The following is a 19493-nucleotide window of genomic DNA, read 5'->3' on the forward strand; positions in this document are numbered from 1 at the left end:
GAGATAATGTGAAGAAAAGTCACAAAAATACTTATTAGCTCATTCAAAAATGTGTTCATCTTTATACACCTTACAGTCCCAAGTCAGAACTAATATTCTTTAATACTAGTTCCTCTTTCAAGTATTCACTTGTTCTCAACAGAATATTTTTTATTTTAAAACATTTAAAATCCAAATTTCAAGTAATAATGTTATTATTTTTGCGTCCCACTGACTACTTTTGATGGTTTCGGAGACGCCGAGATGTTGAAATTTTGTCCCACAGGAGTTCTTTTACACGCCAGTAAATCTACTGACACGAGGCTGACGTATTTGAGCACCTTCAAATACCACCGGACTGAGCCAGAATCGAACCTACCAAGCTGGGGTCAGGAGGCCAGCGCCTCAACCGTCTCAGCCACTCAGCCCCACTCCAAATTTCACTCTTTTATGCAATTTTAAAACAATGTTTTAAGTAATTAAAATGATCAAACCCTCATATCAATTGAACTATGCATATTATTTCATAATGGTGCTTCTGTACAGTTTGGAGAATTTTACAAAAATTGGCCTATTCAAGTGCAGCCCGCGAACATGACTAAGGTTTCCAAAATGGCCCTTGAGGCCTTACAAATTGGAAACCCCTGTTCTAGACCATACCTCACCGGTACTGAGTTCGAAGTTCGGAATTTGGGACTCACGCACAATCTCGTGCAGCAGACCATCACCGGACCCTGCTATCGGTCACTTTGTCGTATTAGATTTTAGGCTCACCTTATATACCAGAGCTTGGCCCTGAGCGGAAACGTCATTGATATTACCTGATATTTTAAAATCTCAATATCTCCTCAAATAATACGTCTGTTAACTTGAAACTTGAACACTAGCTATTTGTTATCACCAGCTATATGGTCTTGTTATCCATTTGTTGATATTCTGTCAGGAATCAGTGATATAAGAAAGCTTCCAGATGATTCTCTCTGACGTGCGGGCCACTTGTTCCGTGACGTCGTGGTTGTGCCTTAGCAAGCTGCAGCGAGCTCGCTAGGAGGAGGCGTTGCATCACAGTCCACAATGCGCACAATTAAAACTAATGAAACACGCCATGCAGTTCCCAGTTCAGTCACGGACGGTTCCTCTTTCAATATATATACATATGTTACTTTTCATATTACAGTCCCATTGTACATCAACTTATTTTTGAAGATGTATAAATTTGTTTGGAATTAAGAAATTAATTGTCAACAGTAAATTTTCAAACTTTTACTGACTAGGTATTTTATTTTGTCCACACCCATCATACAGTACGTACTGTGGTCGTGTGATGAGAAGTCATGTGGATGCGGCCAAAGAAGTGCGAGGTGTTAAGCATGGCTGCCGCGCATGCACCTATCTCAAGTCTCAAGGCCTGACAATAAACACCTGTTATGTCTGCAATGACTCTTGCGAACTGAAGTGTTGTCGTGAGGTTTCAAATTTGTAGTGCAATTGTACCTTGGTTACACAGTTACTGTATGTACTGCATAATGAATAGTTTGATAAGGAATATGCATTGATTCAGAGAGGTCACATTGTCTGTCACAACTGATGTTTGTAGCTAAGAGTATAGTATCTGTTACTCGTGCCATACTCATATTCTATGTCAAAACTTGCAGCCATTACCTTGATATAGCCCTGTTGGAAATTTTTATCTTTCTTGTATGCTTCAAAAATGTCATTTGTTAATGGAATTTATTCAGTTTATATTAATCTTTAGTAATGTTTAATGGATTTTCTGTTTTTTCTTCTTTCCAGTCAAGGCTGTGGATGGTGACCGTGGTATCAACAATCGCATCACATACTCCTTAGCCATTGGATCTCAGAGAAGTTTTGATATTGATGCAAAGTCTGGGATTGTTTACACTCTGGAAAAGTTGGATCGAGAAAGTCCAGATAACAGTAATGGCGCCTACATCTTGGAAATCATTGTAAGACTTCAGAAAATTTCTATACAATTTGGAAGTCTCGTCCTACTTCCATCTCACAAAGCCTTTGTTTTGATTATTTGTTTTCTAACTTAAGTTGTCAGTACACTAACAGGAAGAGTTGTCTAACATTTATCTGTTCCCCTACAGTGGCAGTTACAACTACTCTTGTGTATTCAGCTGGAAATCCATTTGATTTGATTTCAGTTCTGACTCTCTAATGTAGATTATCATAATGGTTACAGTACATTGGTTATGGTATCATTCAAAAATTATTTCTGTTATTATTATTGTATTTAAAGTTTGTCATTGTATTTATTGAGTAAATGGCTAGTTAAGTGATATGTCTTATCATTGGAGGAAGAGCAAAGTTTTTACCAGTTAATGAGGACTCAGAAGCATGTGATAATAATAATTGTGATTCTAATTTTATTTAAGCCAAGGTTGACGATGCAAATGCTCTAGACAGTTGAACACAGATTCCCTTCCCCTTCTATCATCAATATAGAGAAGTCTATCATAACAATAGAATACTTCATGTAAAACTGGAATCTAAAATGTGACTTCAATGATGATGAAGTCCTGTAGTAGTCACAACCATCTGCAGCGGGCATAGAGTTCCAGCATCGAAAGTACGGCATGTTGTGTTTAAGACTTCACAATTTTGAAGATAAATGGCAGAACTTGGGGACTGTACAATATCATACTAGCACAAAGTAAATGTCTTCTCAAAAGAACAACTATTAATTCACTAATAATATTGCTTATATCACACATGCTGTAGGCTTTGTTTGTCAACAATCACTATCTAACAATCACTATAAACATGATATAAACTTGCTTTGGAATAAACTCCTAATACCCCAACTGTTAATATTCACATGGTATTATGTGGTATTTATGTTTTATGTAAATCATCACATTCATTTTACACATATACATGTTGAATGCATAAAAAAATACCTTACAGCTAAATTCATACACACAAAAGGTTGTACTGTTTAACAAGTGATCTTTAGTCATTTAACTGTCCAAGGTTTATCTCACCACTTGCCATGGTCTTCACTGTAAACTTGTTAATTCAGTCATCACTGAGAATGTAGTCACTAAGTAATTTTCAATATTTAAAATAACCTTAATACTCACACTAAGTTATACTGCTTAACTAAATTCCAAACATATCACAGACTATGTTCACTCATACTTTAGCTTAATCTGTTTAAAGAAGTGTCATCATGATTTAGAGTAACTTACTGTTCCTCACAAGTCCTGAACTGAACTAGAATTACTACCATTTCATGCTCCTTAACCCTGGAAGTGGCGCCGAATGTCGCGCTTGCGATGCAATGTAGCAACACCAGAATGCAAGTACGATGTATAGTGCAGGCATTCACTTAATCAGTTTCAACATCATTCATCTTTCACAAGCGCATTCATATTGAATATGAAATTGAAGGTAAAAGTTAAAAATTTTCATAACTCATTCCTCACTATCCGAAAATGACTAATTCAAGCACAGGGCAGACAGAAATTCAGCTGTTCTTCCGAACTTCTCTTGTTGTCTCAGTTGCTCTGAAATATTTTGCTAGTTGCTTTACGTCGCATCGACTCAGATAGGTCTTATGGCGACGATGGGAGAGGATAGGGCTAGGAGTGGGAAGGAATCGGCCGTGGCCTTAATTAAGGTACAGCCCCAGCATTTGCCTGGTGTGAAAATGGGAAACCACGGAAAACCATTTTCAGGGCTGCCGATAGTGGGGTTCGAACCTACTATCTCCCGAATACTGGATACTGGCCGCAATTAAGCGACTGCAGCTATCGAGCTCGGTCTGAAATATTTTAAAACCACTTAGGGATAGCTGAGTTAAAAAGTGAATGTTCCTGTTGGAGCGTTATTTTTATTTCCATAAGAACTGCATCACTTGGGGATAAACTTGGTGCATATTTTGCAATGCATAAATTGAGTATAATATTTCAGAATATTTCCTAAATGAAAATTTCTGGGTCGAATGATGAAATTTGGTTATGCTGAAATAATATGTAACATGGTGGTTTTATAGGCCAAATGTCTAAGGTTTCACTCATAGTTAATAGTTTGGTTGAATGGTCACATCATAGTTAATAGTTTGGTTGAAGAGTCATATCAAAGTATGATTTGAAGAAAATTTCTTTTTCACAGGCAACAGAGGACTCCAAGGCAGTATTTCCATCTCCTACAACCCGGACTGAAGTAACGATAATTGTTACTGATGTAAATGATGAGATTCCTACCTTCAGGAGTAAAGCATATGTGACAGAAATTAATGAAAATGCTCAGGCCAATACACCTCTCACCTTTCTTCATGGAGCTATACCACAAGTGTTCGATTATGATCAGGTAACTATCTTAACTGCCTGTTCTGAAGATGAAAGAACTATTCAAGGAAATTAACTTGCATGCAAGCACCTCAACCTTCCAAATATCTAGCACATTATCAGGATCAGCCATTCTCACTTCAAAAGTGATTGTAGATATAGTAGGGCTATTATCATCATAAGGTCATGATGCTAGGTAGAAAGATGTATTACTTACTAAAAATATAATTATCGATTGATATCAGTGTTAGAGTTATATTTATAAAGGCTCAAATGTATCAGTGATAAAAGTGTGACCATTTTGTGTGTATACATCACCAGTTGGCAGATATACAAAAACCATTTCAAAAATCTTTAAAATATGGTGTCTTCTATTTTGTTCTCATGGAATTCATACACAGTAAATAATTTCTTATATACCCACACAAATGTTATAGACCTCGTGCGTATGATGGGTGCTACGCTCTGGCGGCAAGTCACTTAAACAATCAGGGGGAGTCGCAGTCGAGTGCCTGTGCCTGTGTTGGTCTTGTTTATACTGTTTGTACTATTCTCGAAACAGTAGAAAAAAATTTCTGTGGTGGATTGCAACTTTACGTATATTAACTGTCCTCCTGGCAGTAAGTTTTTTGTGTTTCCAAATAAAAAGCAGCATGAAATTAGAAGAAATGCCTGGATTGCGGCACTGAAACAACAGACTAGTTATGGTAAACCATAGGAACCCACGAATAACTCGCGTGTTTGTAGTCGGCATTTTGTGAATGGAATGCCTTCGAGAGATCCTGACAGTCCTGGTTATGTACCGAGATTGTTTGTAAAACCGTTTGTTTCGATTGAACGTCAGCAAGAAGAGGAGCACCGAGTGACTACTAGATACAAGAGGCGAAAACGGAGACGTAAGAATGCTGAAACTAGTACCACGGAAGATTTTCAAAATCATACAATGATTCAAGCACGCAGACTGAAGTGATGCGCACCAATGGTAACAAAACCAGTGTGAACGTGTTATTTTCTGCTCTGAAAAATAATTGTGAAGCGGAAGTTCAAACAAATTTTCCAATGCCTCGAGTGAATATACAGACGACGACTGACACTTATTTTAAGAGAGATTGTGGTGTTCACGTGGACTTAGTGGACACCAAATATATATTTCATGGATACAGGCCAGTGAAAGACAAGGAACAACATCATCTTGATATAGCAGGTTGTTAAGTTTGCAGTGCTTTTTTATTCTCTTATCCTTGTTACCCTCTGTTCATCAGAACTGCACATTTACCGAAGAAAACGTGCTGCTTCTACTGCTAATAAAATGTAAACTCGGTATTAGTTTCGCCACTCTAGGCGCAATTTTTAACTGTCATACGACTTCAGCATCTGCTATTTTTAAATTCGCTCTCCATCATATTTTTGAGAAAACAAAGGAGTGGATTTTCTGGCCACAATGATCCACTATCAAAAGCACAATGCCTAATGCTCTTGAAAAACACTTGAAAATTGCACGTGCATTATAGATTGCAGTGAAGTGCCATGTGAAAGACCTAACAGTGCTCATCAAAGAATTTTAATGTTTTCTCATTATAAGAAATAATTTACAGTCAAATTTCTTGTTGTCATTACTCCATCAGGTTACATTTCTTTTATAAGCAGTACTTCTCAAGTGCCTTCCGTTCGTTAGCTCTGCCATATCTCACTGCAGGAATATTTAAATTCTTAAATTAAAGAAACGCTAATGTCAGCCTTTCGTAATCTCCATTCTGTAGAGTTTTGATCTGGTGTACATTCTGGCTGGCCGAAATGCTTAACTTCCTTTGCTGGAACCAGGAAGGACATAAAGATTGTTCCCCTGTCTCAACTGCAATTTGAGGCTTCTGTCAATTTGTTACTTTAACATTTTCACAACAAAATTTAAATATATTATTTGGCAACATGTACTCGTTTGTGGAAGGTAGAGATATGTTACCTCCAGGCAAATTATTCACAAGATAGCATCTTAATAGTTTATTAACTGTTTGTTTGCCCAACTGGTTAAGACACTGAAATAAGAAGTCCATTAGCTCTACGATGCTTCCAACGATGTTTTGAACTATGCAAGTAGAGGTACAGAAAGATTCACCTTCACACTCTGCTTTCAAGATTTTCGAGAAAGCACAGTCTATGACCTTAACTTTTACTTAAGGATTCAACATTTTCACTTTCCGACGCGTAATAAATTGGCCGCTTATCTGATGGTCCGTTTAGTATTTCTTCTGCATTTTCTCTTTAAAATACTCTGCAATAATGTTTTAAGTTTCCTCCCATTGTTGCAGAGAGGAAGTCTGGGAAGAATCCCTCTCAGTATTGATATAAATACACAATGCAGAAATATGTTTACAGCATTGTGAAAGTCCGGCTTTGCAATCGCACTCATCTGATTTAACCTTTCTGCCGCAATCAATCTGTAGAAAGATTAATCTTGTGTAAATTAACTGTAAAAACAATTAAAACTGCAATAGATACAAATACTGTGCTACGTTATTATATAGAAACAGAAAACAGATGCTTACTTTAATTTTAACAGCATAAGGCGGCTGATGAATGTTTGTTTCCCTCAAACACAAGCAGGTTATTTCTTCTCCAAACGCTTCCCTTGTTTGTAGTATGCGATGACTGTCTCAGTTTTTTTTTTTTTTTTCACCCGTCTTTAAAGGAGCTCTGAAATACGATGCATCCCACTGAACTTAACGAAATTCTACACAAATATCTAGAGTCGACATCTAAACATTCAATTCTTCCCTGCGCTTGTAGTTGCACAAGGTACTACCGTTCCCCTGAAAGATTACACAAGTCACCGCTACGAGCGCCAGCAACTAAAATCACATGATGCGCACGAGCTCTATTACAATTGAAGTTTTAGCTAAACCACAGGCTAATATATTTATATGTAATGTTACTCATAAGTTGCATCTACTTATTTCGGGCTCCTGTCTTTTGTCCTTCCTATACAATCTCCCTTAGTGAACTCTTATTCTGGACCAATGACTGAGCTGTTAGGCCCCTTTAAACAACAACAATCATCATCATCATCATCATCATCATCATCATCATCATCATCAATGAACTCGTATTCTCTTCTGGTTCTGACATTCTTAGATTTGCAAGGTCTTGGGAGTCTCATTTTTCTGCCTTTCATGATCTTCCCTTTCAGTCTTCACAGGTATTTCTGTTTCTATTGTTTACTCCCTCCCATAAAACAACCATTTTACTCATAAACTAATCCACAGTACCTTGCATGTATTTTTTAACAGTAATCTTCATCAATATCATACAAAGAATACACAAAACATGTAACACTACCACTACTTATGGTAGATTAGCCCCAAAATACTCTTCCAATTCAAAAAATATAACAGCCCACCTGCTAAGCTTAAAAGATGCAATTTAACCAATAACTTTAAGAGAAACATAAAATCTCTTACATGATCAAAAATATAAAAATACTGAATGGTAGAAAATGACTCCTTTTATTTTTTACAAATTAAATACTACAGTAGAGTCTCGCTCAACCGACCTTCGCTTATCCGACATTCCGTGTGATCCGACACTGGTAGGCTTAATTTGAACGCAATTTGGACGCAATTCTGGGACACCCGGTGTGGAGGGTGCGACCGTGGGACAAGCACTGTCAGTCATGCGGTAGGCCCGGGTTTTTCTCAAGGACAGGTGCAGCGAGTTTTCAGTCATTGTTCAGTGTAATATTGCTTGGGTGCGGATGTTATAGTTTTCATATACCGTATATCCTCTGTGAGTATGGCGAGTAAACGGAAGAAAGTGATTGTTTCTGTGGAAGACAAGTTGAGTGGGTAAAAGGGAAAACTTTTAAAAAAGTGGTTCCAAATTATGGTGTTAGACGTGTTACAGTGGTAGACTGGAAACATAAGAGAGAAGAAATTGAAAAGTGGTGTTCTACCAGGGCAACAAGTGATGCACTGAAAATTAGAAAAACAGTGAAAAATGTGAGTACGAAAAAGTAAGTAAAGCACTATTTCCTTGGTTAACTCAAAACCGGGAAAAAGGCCTGTCAATATCTGGCCCCATTCTGCAAAAAATGGCGGTGTATTTCCAGAAGGAGTTTAAATGAAGGGGGCGCTAATTTTACTGCCAGTGTTCGTTGGCTTGATCGGTGGATAAAGCGGTACAGCATTAGGCAGCTTAATATCTGTGGAGAAAAACTGTCAGCTAAATCCGATAAGGTTGTGAAATTTGAAACGGAAATTCAAGAAATAATTCTTGCTGAAGGATTAACCGGTGATCAGATTTTTAATTGTGATGTGACTGAGCTGAATTTCAAGATGATGCCATCGAAACTCTCGCAGCCCAAGCCAAGACGTCTACACCTGGCTACATGCGTAGAAAGGAAAGAGTTACTGTTCTTGCCTGTAGTAATATTACTGGGGAACTTAAAAGCAAAATTGCTTATTATCGGTAAAGCAAAGAAGCGTAGGACATTTAAAAACATTTCTGTTAATGTTCCTGTTCATGTTCCTCCCTCCTAACGTGACGTCATTATGCCGCCAATGGACCAAGATGTGCTGGAAACATTGAAGAGGAAATATCGGCGGAAACTCCTTTCATCCCTGATAGAGAAAATGGACAATGGCAACGACATGATAGAAAAGTTAAAACGAAACAACATGAAAGACGTGGTATACTGCACATAGCGCAGTCTTGGGAGGAAGTTGAAACAACGACATGAGAAAGTCTTGGAACATATTGTTCAGTGAGGTTGAACATCGAGAGGAGGTGGTACAAGAAGACATGGAAAACATTGCTCCCTTACTGAATTGCATTCCTGGCTGTGAGGATGCTACGACTCAAGATGTAAGTGCTGTGCACAAGATCAGCTGTTTGAACAAATGGACCCTGATATTATTGGCCTTGTGAAAATTAACGAAAATGAGGATGATGAAAAAGAAGAATGAGGCATTGCAGAACAAAAAGGGAAAACGATGACTCACAGTGAAGGATTATCGTCGAAGGCGGGATCTCGCACGAAGAAAAAGTCAATCAGAAGGCAAGCAGACATTGTTGACAAGGTTCTTTTTATAAGACATTTGGAATGTTTTCGTTGAATACAGCATCTACTGTACAATTGAACTGATAAGTCAACAAATAGAGTACCGTAAAACATAGTAAGACAGTATAGCCTTCCTGTGTGTTTTAGTTCATTTTCACAGTTGTTCTGTATTATCCGACATTTTCGGTGATCCGACGTATTCCAGGTCCCGTTTAGGTCGGATAATCGAGACTCTACTGTATTTGTAACCGAATTCATACTAAGTTATACAGTTGAATCACGTTCATATGACCACTTTCGACATCGATTGCATGTAGCCCATGAGGTATGTTTTGTGCCATTACCTGCTGTGATGAGTATGTAAGGTAAGCAATTGGCTGTAAGCACACATATCTCTTGTAGCTGTCAGGGGTGAAAGGCGAGGTATATCAAAGTTGCGAGAAAGGGATGATTATCGGCTTTTGGGCCAAGGGAAGTAATACTATAAAATGAGGTAACTTCGGCCACTTTCTCGTATAATTAAAAAATTAAAATATGAAATATTCCCTCTAACTTTCTGAAAAATATAAGTTCTGCCATGGTTGTTCTTCATTTTTAAATATGTACATAATTCTAATTGTCATTCAGTAATGAATTATGATTATCGAAAGAGATGCTGGAGTTAACCCATGTTTTGGTGTAACTTCGGCCACGATATAAATATCTCAAGAAACAAACTGTTACTTCGGCCACCGTGAATTTTTTTAAAACCTGCAGAACACCCAGTATCAACAGTCACAAACAAATTAAAATGATTTATGGTGAAGCAGATGTATAGTGATCAAATTCACATTTTTCCCAAAGAAGAAAATATTTTATTTACCCTAAGTGTACAAGCATTGTATGATATTAAAAATTACATATTGCTTTGCATAAATATTTGTAATGGTACAAAAGATAATGAATAAAAGGTATGAAAATAATAAAGCCCAACTGTATGGAGAAAAAAGGAGGTTACATTATAAGTAATAAAACTCATTGTAGACCTATTGGACATCAGATTATGAACATTCTTATTCTTATTTTAATGTTCATAATCTGATGTCCAATAGAGAAAAGGAGGGCAGAAAAGAAGCAATCTTGTAGACTGTCCTCATAATACACTGTCTTCTAAATTAGAAAATACCTGGGCTGTCAATCAAGAACTTGAATGTGTATTATCCATGTCAACTGATATCTGTCTATTTACCATTGAAAATGGGAACCGTCTTTCCCCTCTCTTTTGGGATAAACTTCCCTGTTTATTGTTGTTGTGCCTTTATTAATCTCCTCTACAGCATTCCTGAAGTAAACAGGATTGTAATTACAATACCTGCATCCACATAATGTTTTCCTGTATGTTCTTGGCATGGCCAAAGTTACCCCGAAAGAGGACAACTTTCATCACAAAACTATTCCCTGAAAAACCTGTGTGAATAAAATGCATCAAATTATGTTGATCAGTTACCACACGTACTTACACTTTGACCCCATAAACCACTGGAATGGAGAATTGAATGCTGGGGCTAGGGAACAGTTGTTTTCTGCTGTTACCAGATAAGACAGTCCTGCCAAAAAAATTGATTGACTCAACAAGAAGCCCTCCAATGTTCTGTGGATTACCAAGTGTTGATAGAACATTCTATTGTATGTGCATTTGAGTTGTTGCAAGTGGCTCATCTTTTTCAGTATAGGAGGCAGAAGAAAATAAGTGTTGCTATTCGTCAGTGGCCGAAGTTACCCTGTATGGCTGAAATTACCCAACTTTACGGTATTTCTGAAACAATGCAGTTTGTCAACTGTTGGAGTTTAGCTGTGGTGAAAGTGTATCATGAATAAACAAATGGCACTAGTGTGTTTAATCAACGTGGAAAATATGGAGCACCATGTACTGCTGATGTGAGAGTTGAATATTGGCTACAAAGGTGTATGAAGGTTAACCAATGCACCACAGGTAGCAGTTCACCACAAAAAAGAACAGAGGGACTAGATATGTATCTACAAAGACACTTCAGTGAACCCCATTATGTATGGGGTTCTGAAGCAAATTCATGGTTTCTGTACCTGTGCTACCAAGGGAGCTTCATCAGAAATGTGTACCATTATCAGATTTGGGTCTCTATCAACTGCTTTTTCAAATGAGTCCCATTTCCTGCTTCTGGACTTCTATCGTGTTTCATTGCCGGAATAACACTAGCTGGTGGTCTCAGCTTTACAGTCTGGAAAATATTTTTGTGGAATTCTCTGGGACCACTCATATTTTGGTTTTGAATCCAGCCTTCTGGATCACATACACTTATACTTCCTGATTGCCTTCTCTGAGGTGGATGGGATCTTCCAGCTAGACAGTGCAACATATCATGGGTTTGGAAATGTCTGACATTGTCTGACTTCCCTTGCCCCGTAATTCCCTGGACGTGAACTGAATTGGCCATCCATAGGACCACTTCGATCATTGTGTATGATCTATGGATCTTCTGCCATCCACCCTCCAGCAGCTGTGGGATGCATTGTAGGTAGCATGGTTTGAGATACCTGTGACAAACTACCAATACATTATTGAGTTATTTTCAGCCCGTCTAGCTGCAGTTCATCTTACAACTGATGAGTACTCTTTATATATTTTTTAAAAAATAAAATGCTGTTTGTTTGGGGCGTCGACCTATAGAGAACTTTTCCCCCTACTTGCACCATATGATAAGAACCTGCGTGTAATTGGAATTGCAGAAGTGTAGAGTGTTGAATGTGAGGAAAGCAACGTTAAGGACGACACAAACACCCAGTCCCCAGGCCAGTGATATTAATCATTTACAATTAAATACCCCTGACCTGGCCAGGTGACAGGTGGACGCATTGCCACCCTACACCGTGAGGCCAGACACTCTTGATATTAGCTGGTAGTCATGTGTGTATATACAGAGTGTCCCAGGAGGAATGGTCAATATTCTGGGATATGACAGGAACGATCATTTGAAGCAAAAATCTTCATATGGACATATGCCCTATTCTAAATGGTTTCTGAGAAAGAACACATTCAATGTACATTTGTTTTTGGGCTTGTGGCACGCACGTACATGTCTTACCTACCCAACCTCTTCGATGTGTTGAAATGGGCACAAGTTTTCTGCAAGTAATGCTCACCATACAAGTCTTTGTGGGACATCGATACTGCCCCCTTCTTACCGGGCATAGCTCAGCCGGAGAACGAGAGTCCCAAGGGTGGAACATTCGTTGTCTGGCTTTACTTATTTTCGAAGGCAGGGAAAGAGACAAGGACTAGCGACAATAACACCAAAATATAAAACAACAGATTTTGACATTTATTGTGAACTAACACATTTGACAACAACAAAATTTAATTAATAATCTTGATAAAACAAAATTTATTCTTCTCCGCCAGTTCCTTTTTTTTTTTCTGCACCAAACCTCCTTTATGTTGGTTGACATTATTCTGAAAAATATACACCTGGATTAGCCTACTTCTGGCTCAACAAAATAATAGCAAAATAAAAATTATTTTGTAGGAGGACCTCCTTTCAATAATGAATTAATCTTTACAAGTTAAATGAAAATGAAATTAATCTGATTTCCTTTTATCTTGAATGTCAAATAACCATATTCATTCCTCTCAACATCTATCTTAAATAAATTCTTCCTTCCTTAGGATGTTGAATAAAGCATCATTTCAATTAAATTGAAAAATTAATTAAACCAAAATCTTATCAAAATCTTATTCAAAAATGCCTCCATTGGACTTAAATTTTGCACCTTTGTGCCTGTACAATAATTATTTCTCTCAATCTTCCTCTAATATTTCATCTGACAAATGAAAAGTTACTCTTTAATATTTGACACTTCCTGAGAATTTTACACATTCTAGGTTTTACAAATTTAAATGGTGAACCGAGTCCACGGAAATGATCCTTCCTTATTCATTACCGTGTGATACTCTGAACTTTTCTTTACTTAAATAACAAATAAAATTCATTAAAGGTTTAAATTTCAAAAAGTTATACCATCACAAAGAACGACGCTGATAATCAAGACCCAACGTAGCGAACACGTGGTCTGGCCAAAATCATGGTCAAAGAAAATATTACATTGCACTGGAATAATATCATTCACACACACAGCATTCACACTAAGACACACGAGAATTATTTACACTATTTACAGCGAATTCTAGCCTATGAATATTAATTTTTGATTTTTAATCCTAAATATTGGAAATCTCTCGATGACGGTATCGGGCAAAGAAAAATTATTCTACGTCCCTCAGAAATGTGATGAAGTCTAGATAATCACTTAATTAAAGAAGATGAAATTAACAACATTGTTCATGGTAATATCGGCGGTTGATACCTGAAGAAATTGTTGACTACAAAAATGGACATAGAACAGGTAAAAAATAAGCATTCGCCTTAATGGTTCATGAGTCACGACATTATTATTACTCAACAATACATCTACCGATTAACACGTGCTCCACATGAAGAAATTACGTTCCACAAACGTATTCTCCAAATAAGACTCAATAAATGGATTCACAAGTCACAAACATACAGTAATAATCCATCCACAAGTCAATAAACTCTTTTAAATGGTCCGACGAGAATCTGCCATATCCCAGGCTCATATTCATTCTAATTGAGCACACATTAACATTATACACACATAATTAAGCAATATTTAAACTCATGACCCTTATTAATTTATTTAACCCGAGATGAAAATTCAGTATTATTATTATTATTATTATTATTATTATTATTATTATTATTATTATTATATGTGCGAGATCTAAAATTCGCAGAAAGTGGAATTCGACAATATGTCAAATGACACTAACATGCCTTAAATCACACATGGAGAAAATTTTACGTAGAAATCCGGCGTAACACACGACTTCCAAAAAAAAATATTTTTCAAAAATTAAGTTGTTAGTTATCGGTGAGGTCAATGATTTTTAAACACACTAGACTATTAAATGGGACAGCCAGAATAATCGTAGAAGACACACACGTTCTAGCTAAACTAATAGAGATCAAAATCATACACACATGAGTGACAAAAACTACCATCTCCCATCGGAAAGAAGAGTGAAAATATACAAATGTACTGCAAGACTAGAAGAAATATTACCACTAATGAATAAGAAAGCATTATTTCTACAAAGATGAACAGATAAACATGATTAAAGTGTACTTAAATGCATGATGTAACTGGATCTTCGCCGTTGGTCTGGAACATGTGGTCAGTCATCTGTCCGGGGTCGCTATATCCCCATGGCGAAGATTGCCTACATTTTTAGCAGGTCATCGCAGCACCTGTATTCCGAATAAAGTTGTTGCAGGCTTCCTCTTCATAATATGACAGCATCTTGAGACACTCGTCCCAACACGTGGCGATTTCTTCTCTCTTCTCGTTGAGTAGAGGCTGAAACTAACAAACAGTTTTAAATATATGCTCCACACACACACGCAATGAAATTAATTATAGAAAAATATGTAACTGGTGGTGAAGAAAGTCTGCCCAGCTCTTTGATTCAACTATAAACGAGGGATGGCTGGTTTTACTGTCAGGTAATTGCTTTAAGAAATAAGCATCTTGAAGTAGACAGCAGATATCACTTCAAAGTTCACAGCATGCCTAAGTCCGCAGCAGAGCAGCTTAGCAGAGTATCCGAGTACAGAACAGCAGAGAGCATATTACAGCACAGCAGAGTAGCAAAGCAGCAGAGAGCGATTTTTCTGGAAACACGGGTTTTTATGCATATCCAGGGAAAAGGGGTGTGGCACTATAATTGTCCGTAATTGGTCGACATCTAACGTTCATTTCTAGAAATTACTTCTGCTTGAGACCTCACATGTACAGGCCGCATGTGTCTTGGTGACCTTGGCTCCTCCCTTATCTGTGTCGCGTGGCCAGCTGATCGCTCCACCGAGAAAAAATCAATACATTTTCCTTTGCCAATAAGACCGGTTTTTGACCTGCTGGGAGCTGTCTCTGTTATACAAGGCTGGAGAATATCATCCGCGCTAATGAAATAAAGTCTTACACATGCAAATACAATAAATGCTTATTGTAGGCCAAATATGAAGGGGATAATACGTACAGAAAGTTGCCATGTGCTGGTAGTAGGACTACGCTGTACCATTTCAACAATGTGTTGCTGTTCCTCCACAGGTTGTTGAACTGCACATTCAGAAGAAACATGGGAACTAGGAAGAATACCTGTTTCGTGCAATGTGCTGAAAACTGTGGTAAATACTCTACGATCAGAAATTTGATGTGTCGGAAAGCGCCGAAGGTATTCCTTGACAGCAGCAGGAGCACTACTATCTCAGAAGTCGTAAACGTACACCATACCTGCATATTCTTCATTACTTTTTAAATGTCTTATTAGAGCTTTTATTTCTTTTCAGGGAAATAATGGAACATTTCAAATGTTTCTGGATGGTGATCTTGGTATATTTGAGGTTACCCCGCCAAAAGGTATCAACGAAGCTTCTTTCCTCATCAGGGTCAGAGATCCAAGCAAACTGGACTTTGAAAAAGTAACAGGTTAGTATCTACCCATAACATATTTTAATACTACAAAATTCTCAAAAATATCTCGGTAACGACTCGCTATTTAAATATTATCTAACAGACGTATTAGAATTATTTTTTAACCTACTCTAGGGCAAAACTGAATGTGAGAAAAGGAAATCTTTATTGTTAAAGAGATTGGGTCATACTCAATTATATTTATAGTATATCTGATGTTAGATACATTTTGTAGATGAAGGGTAATTACTTTTATTCTTTTAACTATGTGTATTCACAATGAGGATTTTTTTTTTTTCTTTTCAGTGATGAACTTCACATTAATTGCCAAAGAAATGGTGCCAAATAACCCCAAATATAGTCTGGTTCCAGTTACAGTATATATTAAGGATATGAATGACAATTTTCCGGAATTTACCCAACCATATTATGAGGTAATATAAGCAACCTTTACTTATTGTGCTTTCATTATATCATAAATGTTTAATTCAAATGGTAACTATCAACACAACCATTTTTCTAGTGTTTGGAAGTAGTTGAGTAAAAGTAATCAGATTACTCGTAACGAAGTCATTTTTACTTGTAATCATTACTTTTTAGAAAAAGTAATTTTTACTTGTAATTTACTTCTCAAGATATAATTGTTATCATTATATTCTAGTAATCTTTCTAGTAATTGATATAGGTACAGTACATTGCAGGGAAGCAGAAATGGGAAAAACTTATGAAGATAACTTTTCCAGTTCTGTTACAGCAGAACCAGTAACTTCACCAGTTCTGGATGAGGTACTTTCTTACCTCTCCTGTGCTTCCAAAGACATCATTCTTATACCAACAATGTTCTTAAAATTAAAGACAGGTATTTCTTCATGTGTCTGGTATGGCATCTTTCCAGTAAATGCCAAAATGTACTTTCCCCCAAGGAGGTCGAGACCTAGCAATAAGAATTTTAAGAATCAATTAGTTTATTGGTAAACTAAATGGCAAATTATTTGAAATGCTACAAGTCATTAACTAAAATAAAAATTACAGTATATTAAAAGTTCCTTTTTTAAAAAGTTCAAAATTATCATGTTTAGTCTCACCTGGTGATTATAGTCGCTTCATGTTTCTATGCTAAAAAAACAAACATACAAAATGAATAATTTTTCCTTGCAAACTATGGTATTGTTACACCCCCATGAAAAAAACAAAAGATGTCATTGAATTCCTTAAGACTAGCGTTCTGTAAATTGTAATTTTACTGATTACTTTATTTTTAAATGCTATATTTTTGGAGCGTCGACCCATGTGGATCTTTTGCCCCTACTGGCACCATATTGTATGAACCTGCGTGTAATTGGAATGGTGGTAGTGTGGAATGTTGTGTGTGAGGAAAGGAAGATTAAGAACATCACAAACACCCAGTCCCCAGGCCAGTGATATTAACCATTACAATTAAAAACCCTTGACTTGGCTGGGAGTCGAACCCGGTGTCGTTCTGATTACTTACTGAAAAAAGTAATTTGTAATTGTAACAGTAAAATTCTTCTCAGGTACCTGTAATTCAGTCCAATTACTTTTTTCTTGTACTGTACTCTTCCCATCACTGCCTTTTTCCTTATCCAGATACATCCAGATATCCTTTCATTACTCTTCATTATCTGTAACCCAATCCCATATGCCATATGCTCTTCTTTTAACCAAGTAATCTTGATCTCCCTTGAACCCATTTTGCCTTTCTTTTGTGATACTATAAGGTAGTTTTGATATTCTTTCTTCACTTGTCTGTTTAATATGTCCAAGCCATCTCAGTCTAAACTGGTATTTCTATTCTAAATGTAACAAATACAGATATATTATATACATTTCTTACAAGTCACTCTTCATTACCTAGATAATCATTGATTTAATATGTGTATGTCTACCCCTTGGTCCTGTTTCCTGATGCAGGATCGGGGATGAGGTGAGATGAATTTATACGGCATGATTTTATGGCCAGATGCCCTTCCTGATACCATCCTCAGTTGAGGGGCTAATGAAGATGAAATAAAAGATAGTGAATGAAACTGGGTAAGGAAGTGGAAGGAATTGGTTGTGGTCTATGAATAGGAACTGTCCTGGTATTTGTCTGGAAGTGAAAATGGGAAACCACAGAAAACCATTCTCAGGACAGTCGACAGTGGGATTTGAACTTGTGCATCTTCTGAATAATTACCTAATCTTTAAAATTGATTTATTTTGTTTTCTGAAAGAGAAATTTGATTTTGGAAAAAGAACAGCAAGAAGATTGCATGATATGGATGGGAAAATAGGAGGACAAACACAGTAATCAACTACTTTTAGGTAGAAAGAGTAAATTATAGACAGTTGTACTACTACTACTACTACTACTACTACTACTACTACTAAATGTTTTCGTTCCTCCCCTGAAGGGGGAGGTGGGCCTCTTAGACGGTGACACCATCTCTCAGGCCGGGAGATATGTTGCGGTGAAGGAGATGTACGGAGAAGGTGAGGAGGTGGGTGGCCGTGGCCTATACTACGAATTGTCCTGGCATTTGCCTTAGTGCAGGAGAATGGAAAACCACGGAAAACCATCCTCAGGACAGCCGACGGGTGGAGCCAGGTGTGAAGTCCGGCACTGTGCCCCAGGCCCGTCTCCTGAATGCAGAGGCGTAGAGTCACGGTAGAGCCGTGGCCAATTTTCCTCTGCTCGGTTGGCCGGTCAGAGTACAGAGCTGTTAGACCATGGGCAAGCCATGGCCTCTTAAGGGACGAAACCCAAGGGCCAAAACCCACTCTGCATCTACCAACCAGTTGTTGGATGTAACAACCCTGCCAGAAGTAGCATTTGATGATGATCACAGAGAAGTGATAGCAAATATGAAAGTGAGAAAACTAGTGAGAATGAAAGAAATAAGGGGCAGGAAAATAAAAAATGTAGATGTTAAAAGACATGGAAGTAAAGAATAAATTCTGGGGTAATTTGAAACAACACTTACGCGGAATAGAGGTCGAGAATGTAGAAGTAGAATAAGGCATGTTCAAGAATGCATATGCAAGCTACGCAGTGAACACCTGTGGTAGAACATTGACAAGAATTGAGCATAAGGATACCATAAGCTGGAATGAGAGGGTTAAAAATAAACAGTGAGTGAAAAGAAGAAAGTGTTGCAAGTATGGGATAGAGAGAAGAAAGAAGAAAGCAGAATAATATATCAGAAAATCAAAATTAGGTATAAGAAAGTAGTAAGTGAGGAAAAGTTGGGATGTGCGGTTAGGGGCATGCAGATGTGATCTTGCATCCAGGAGATAGTAGGTTGGAACCCCACTGTCGGCAGCCCTGAAGATGGTTTTCCATGGTTTCCCATTTTCACACCAGGCAAATGCTGGGGCTGTACCTTAATTAAGGCCATGGCCTCTTCCTTCTCACTTCTAGCCCTTTTCCTATCCCATTGTCATCATAAGACCTATCTGTGTTGGTACAATGTAAAACAAAGTTTTAATTAAGTTTTAATTATAATTTAATAATTCCTCAAGTAGTTAGTTGGAAAAAGTTAATCAGTGTTTTCTCAAATACGCTTCCGAATAGA

At 37.3% G+C, this 19493-nt stretch overlaps 1 protein-coding gene across 1 annotated transcript in view; it reads left to right on the forward strand.

The window, feature by feature from the left end:
- Positions 1-19493, forward strand: part of Cad88C (cadherin-88C) — a 211082-nt gene that overhangs the window by 102258 nt on the left and 89331 nt on the right. The window contains exons 6-9 of the mRNA XM_067144414.2: positions 1774-1946; positions 4123-4320; positions 15795-15933; positions 16225-16352. Of these exons, the coding sequence (XP_067000515.2) occupies positions 1774-1946; positions 4123-4320; positions 15795-15933; positions 16225-16352 (638 nt within the window). The remainder of the gene's footprint in view (positions 1-1773; positions 1947-4122; positions 4321-15794; positions 15934-16224; positions 16353-19493) is intronic.

The sequence above is a fragment of the Anabrus simplex genome, chromosome 3, assembly GCF_040414725.1.
Source record: "Anabrus simplex isolate iqAnaSimp1 chromosome 3, ASM4041472v1, whole genome shotgun sequence".
NCBI lineage: Eukaryota > Metazoa > Arthropoda > Insecta > Orthoptera > Tettigoniidae > Anabrus > Anabrus simplex.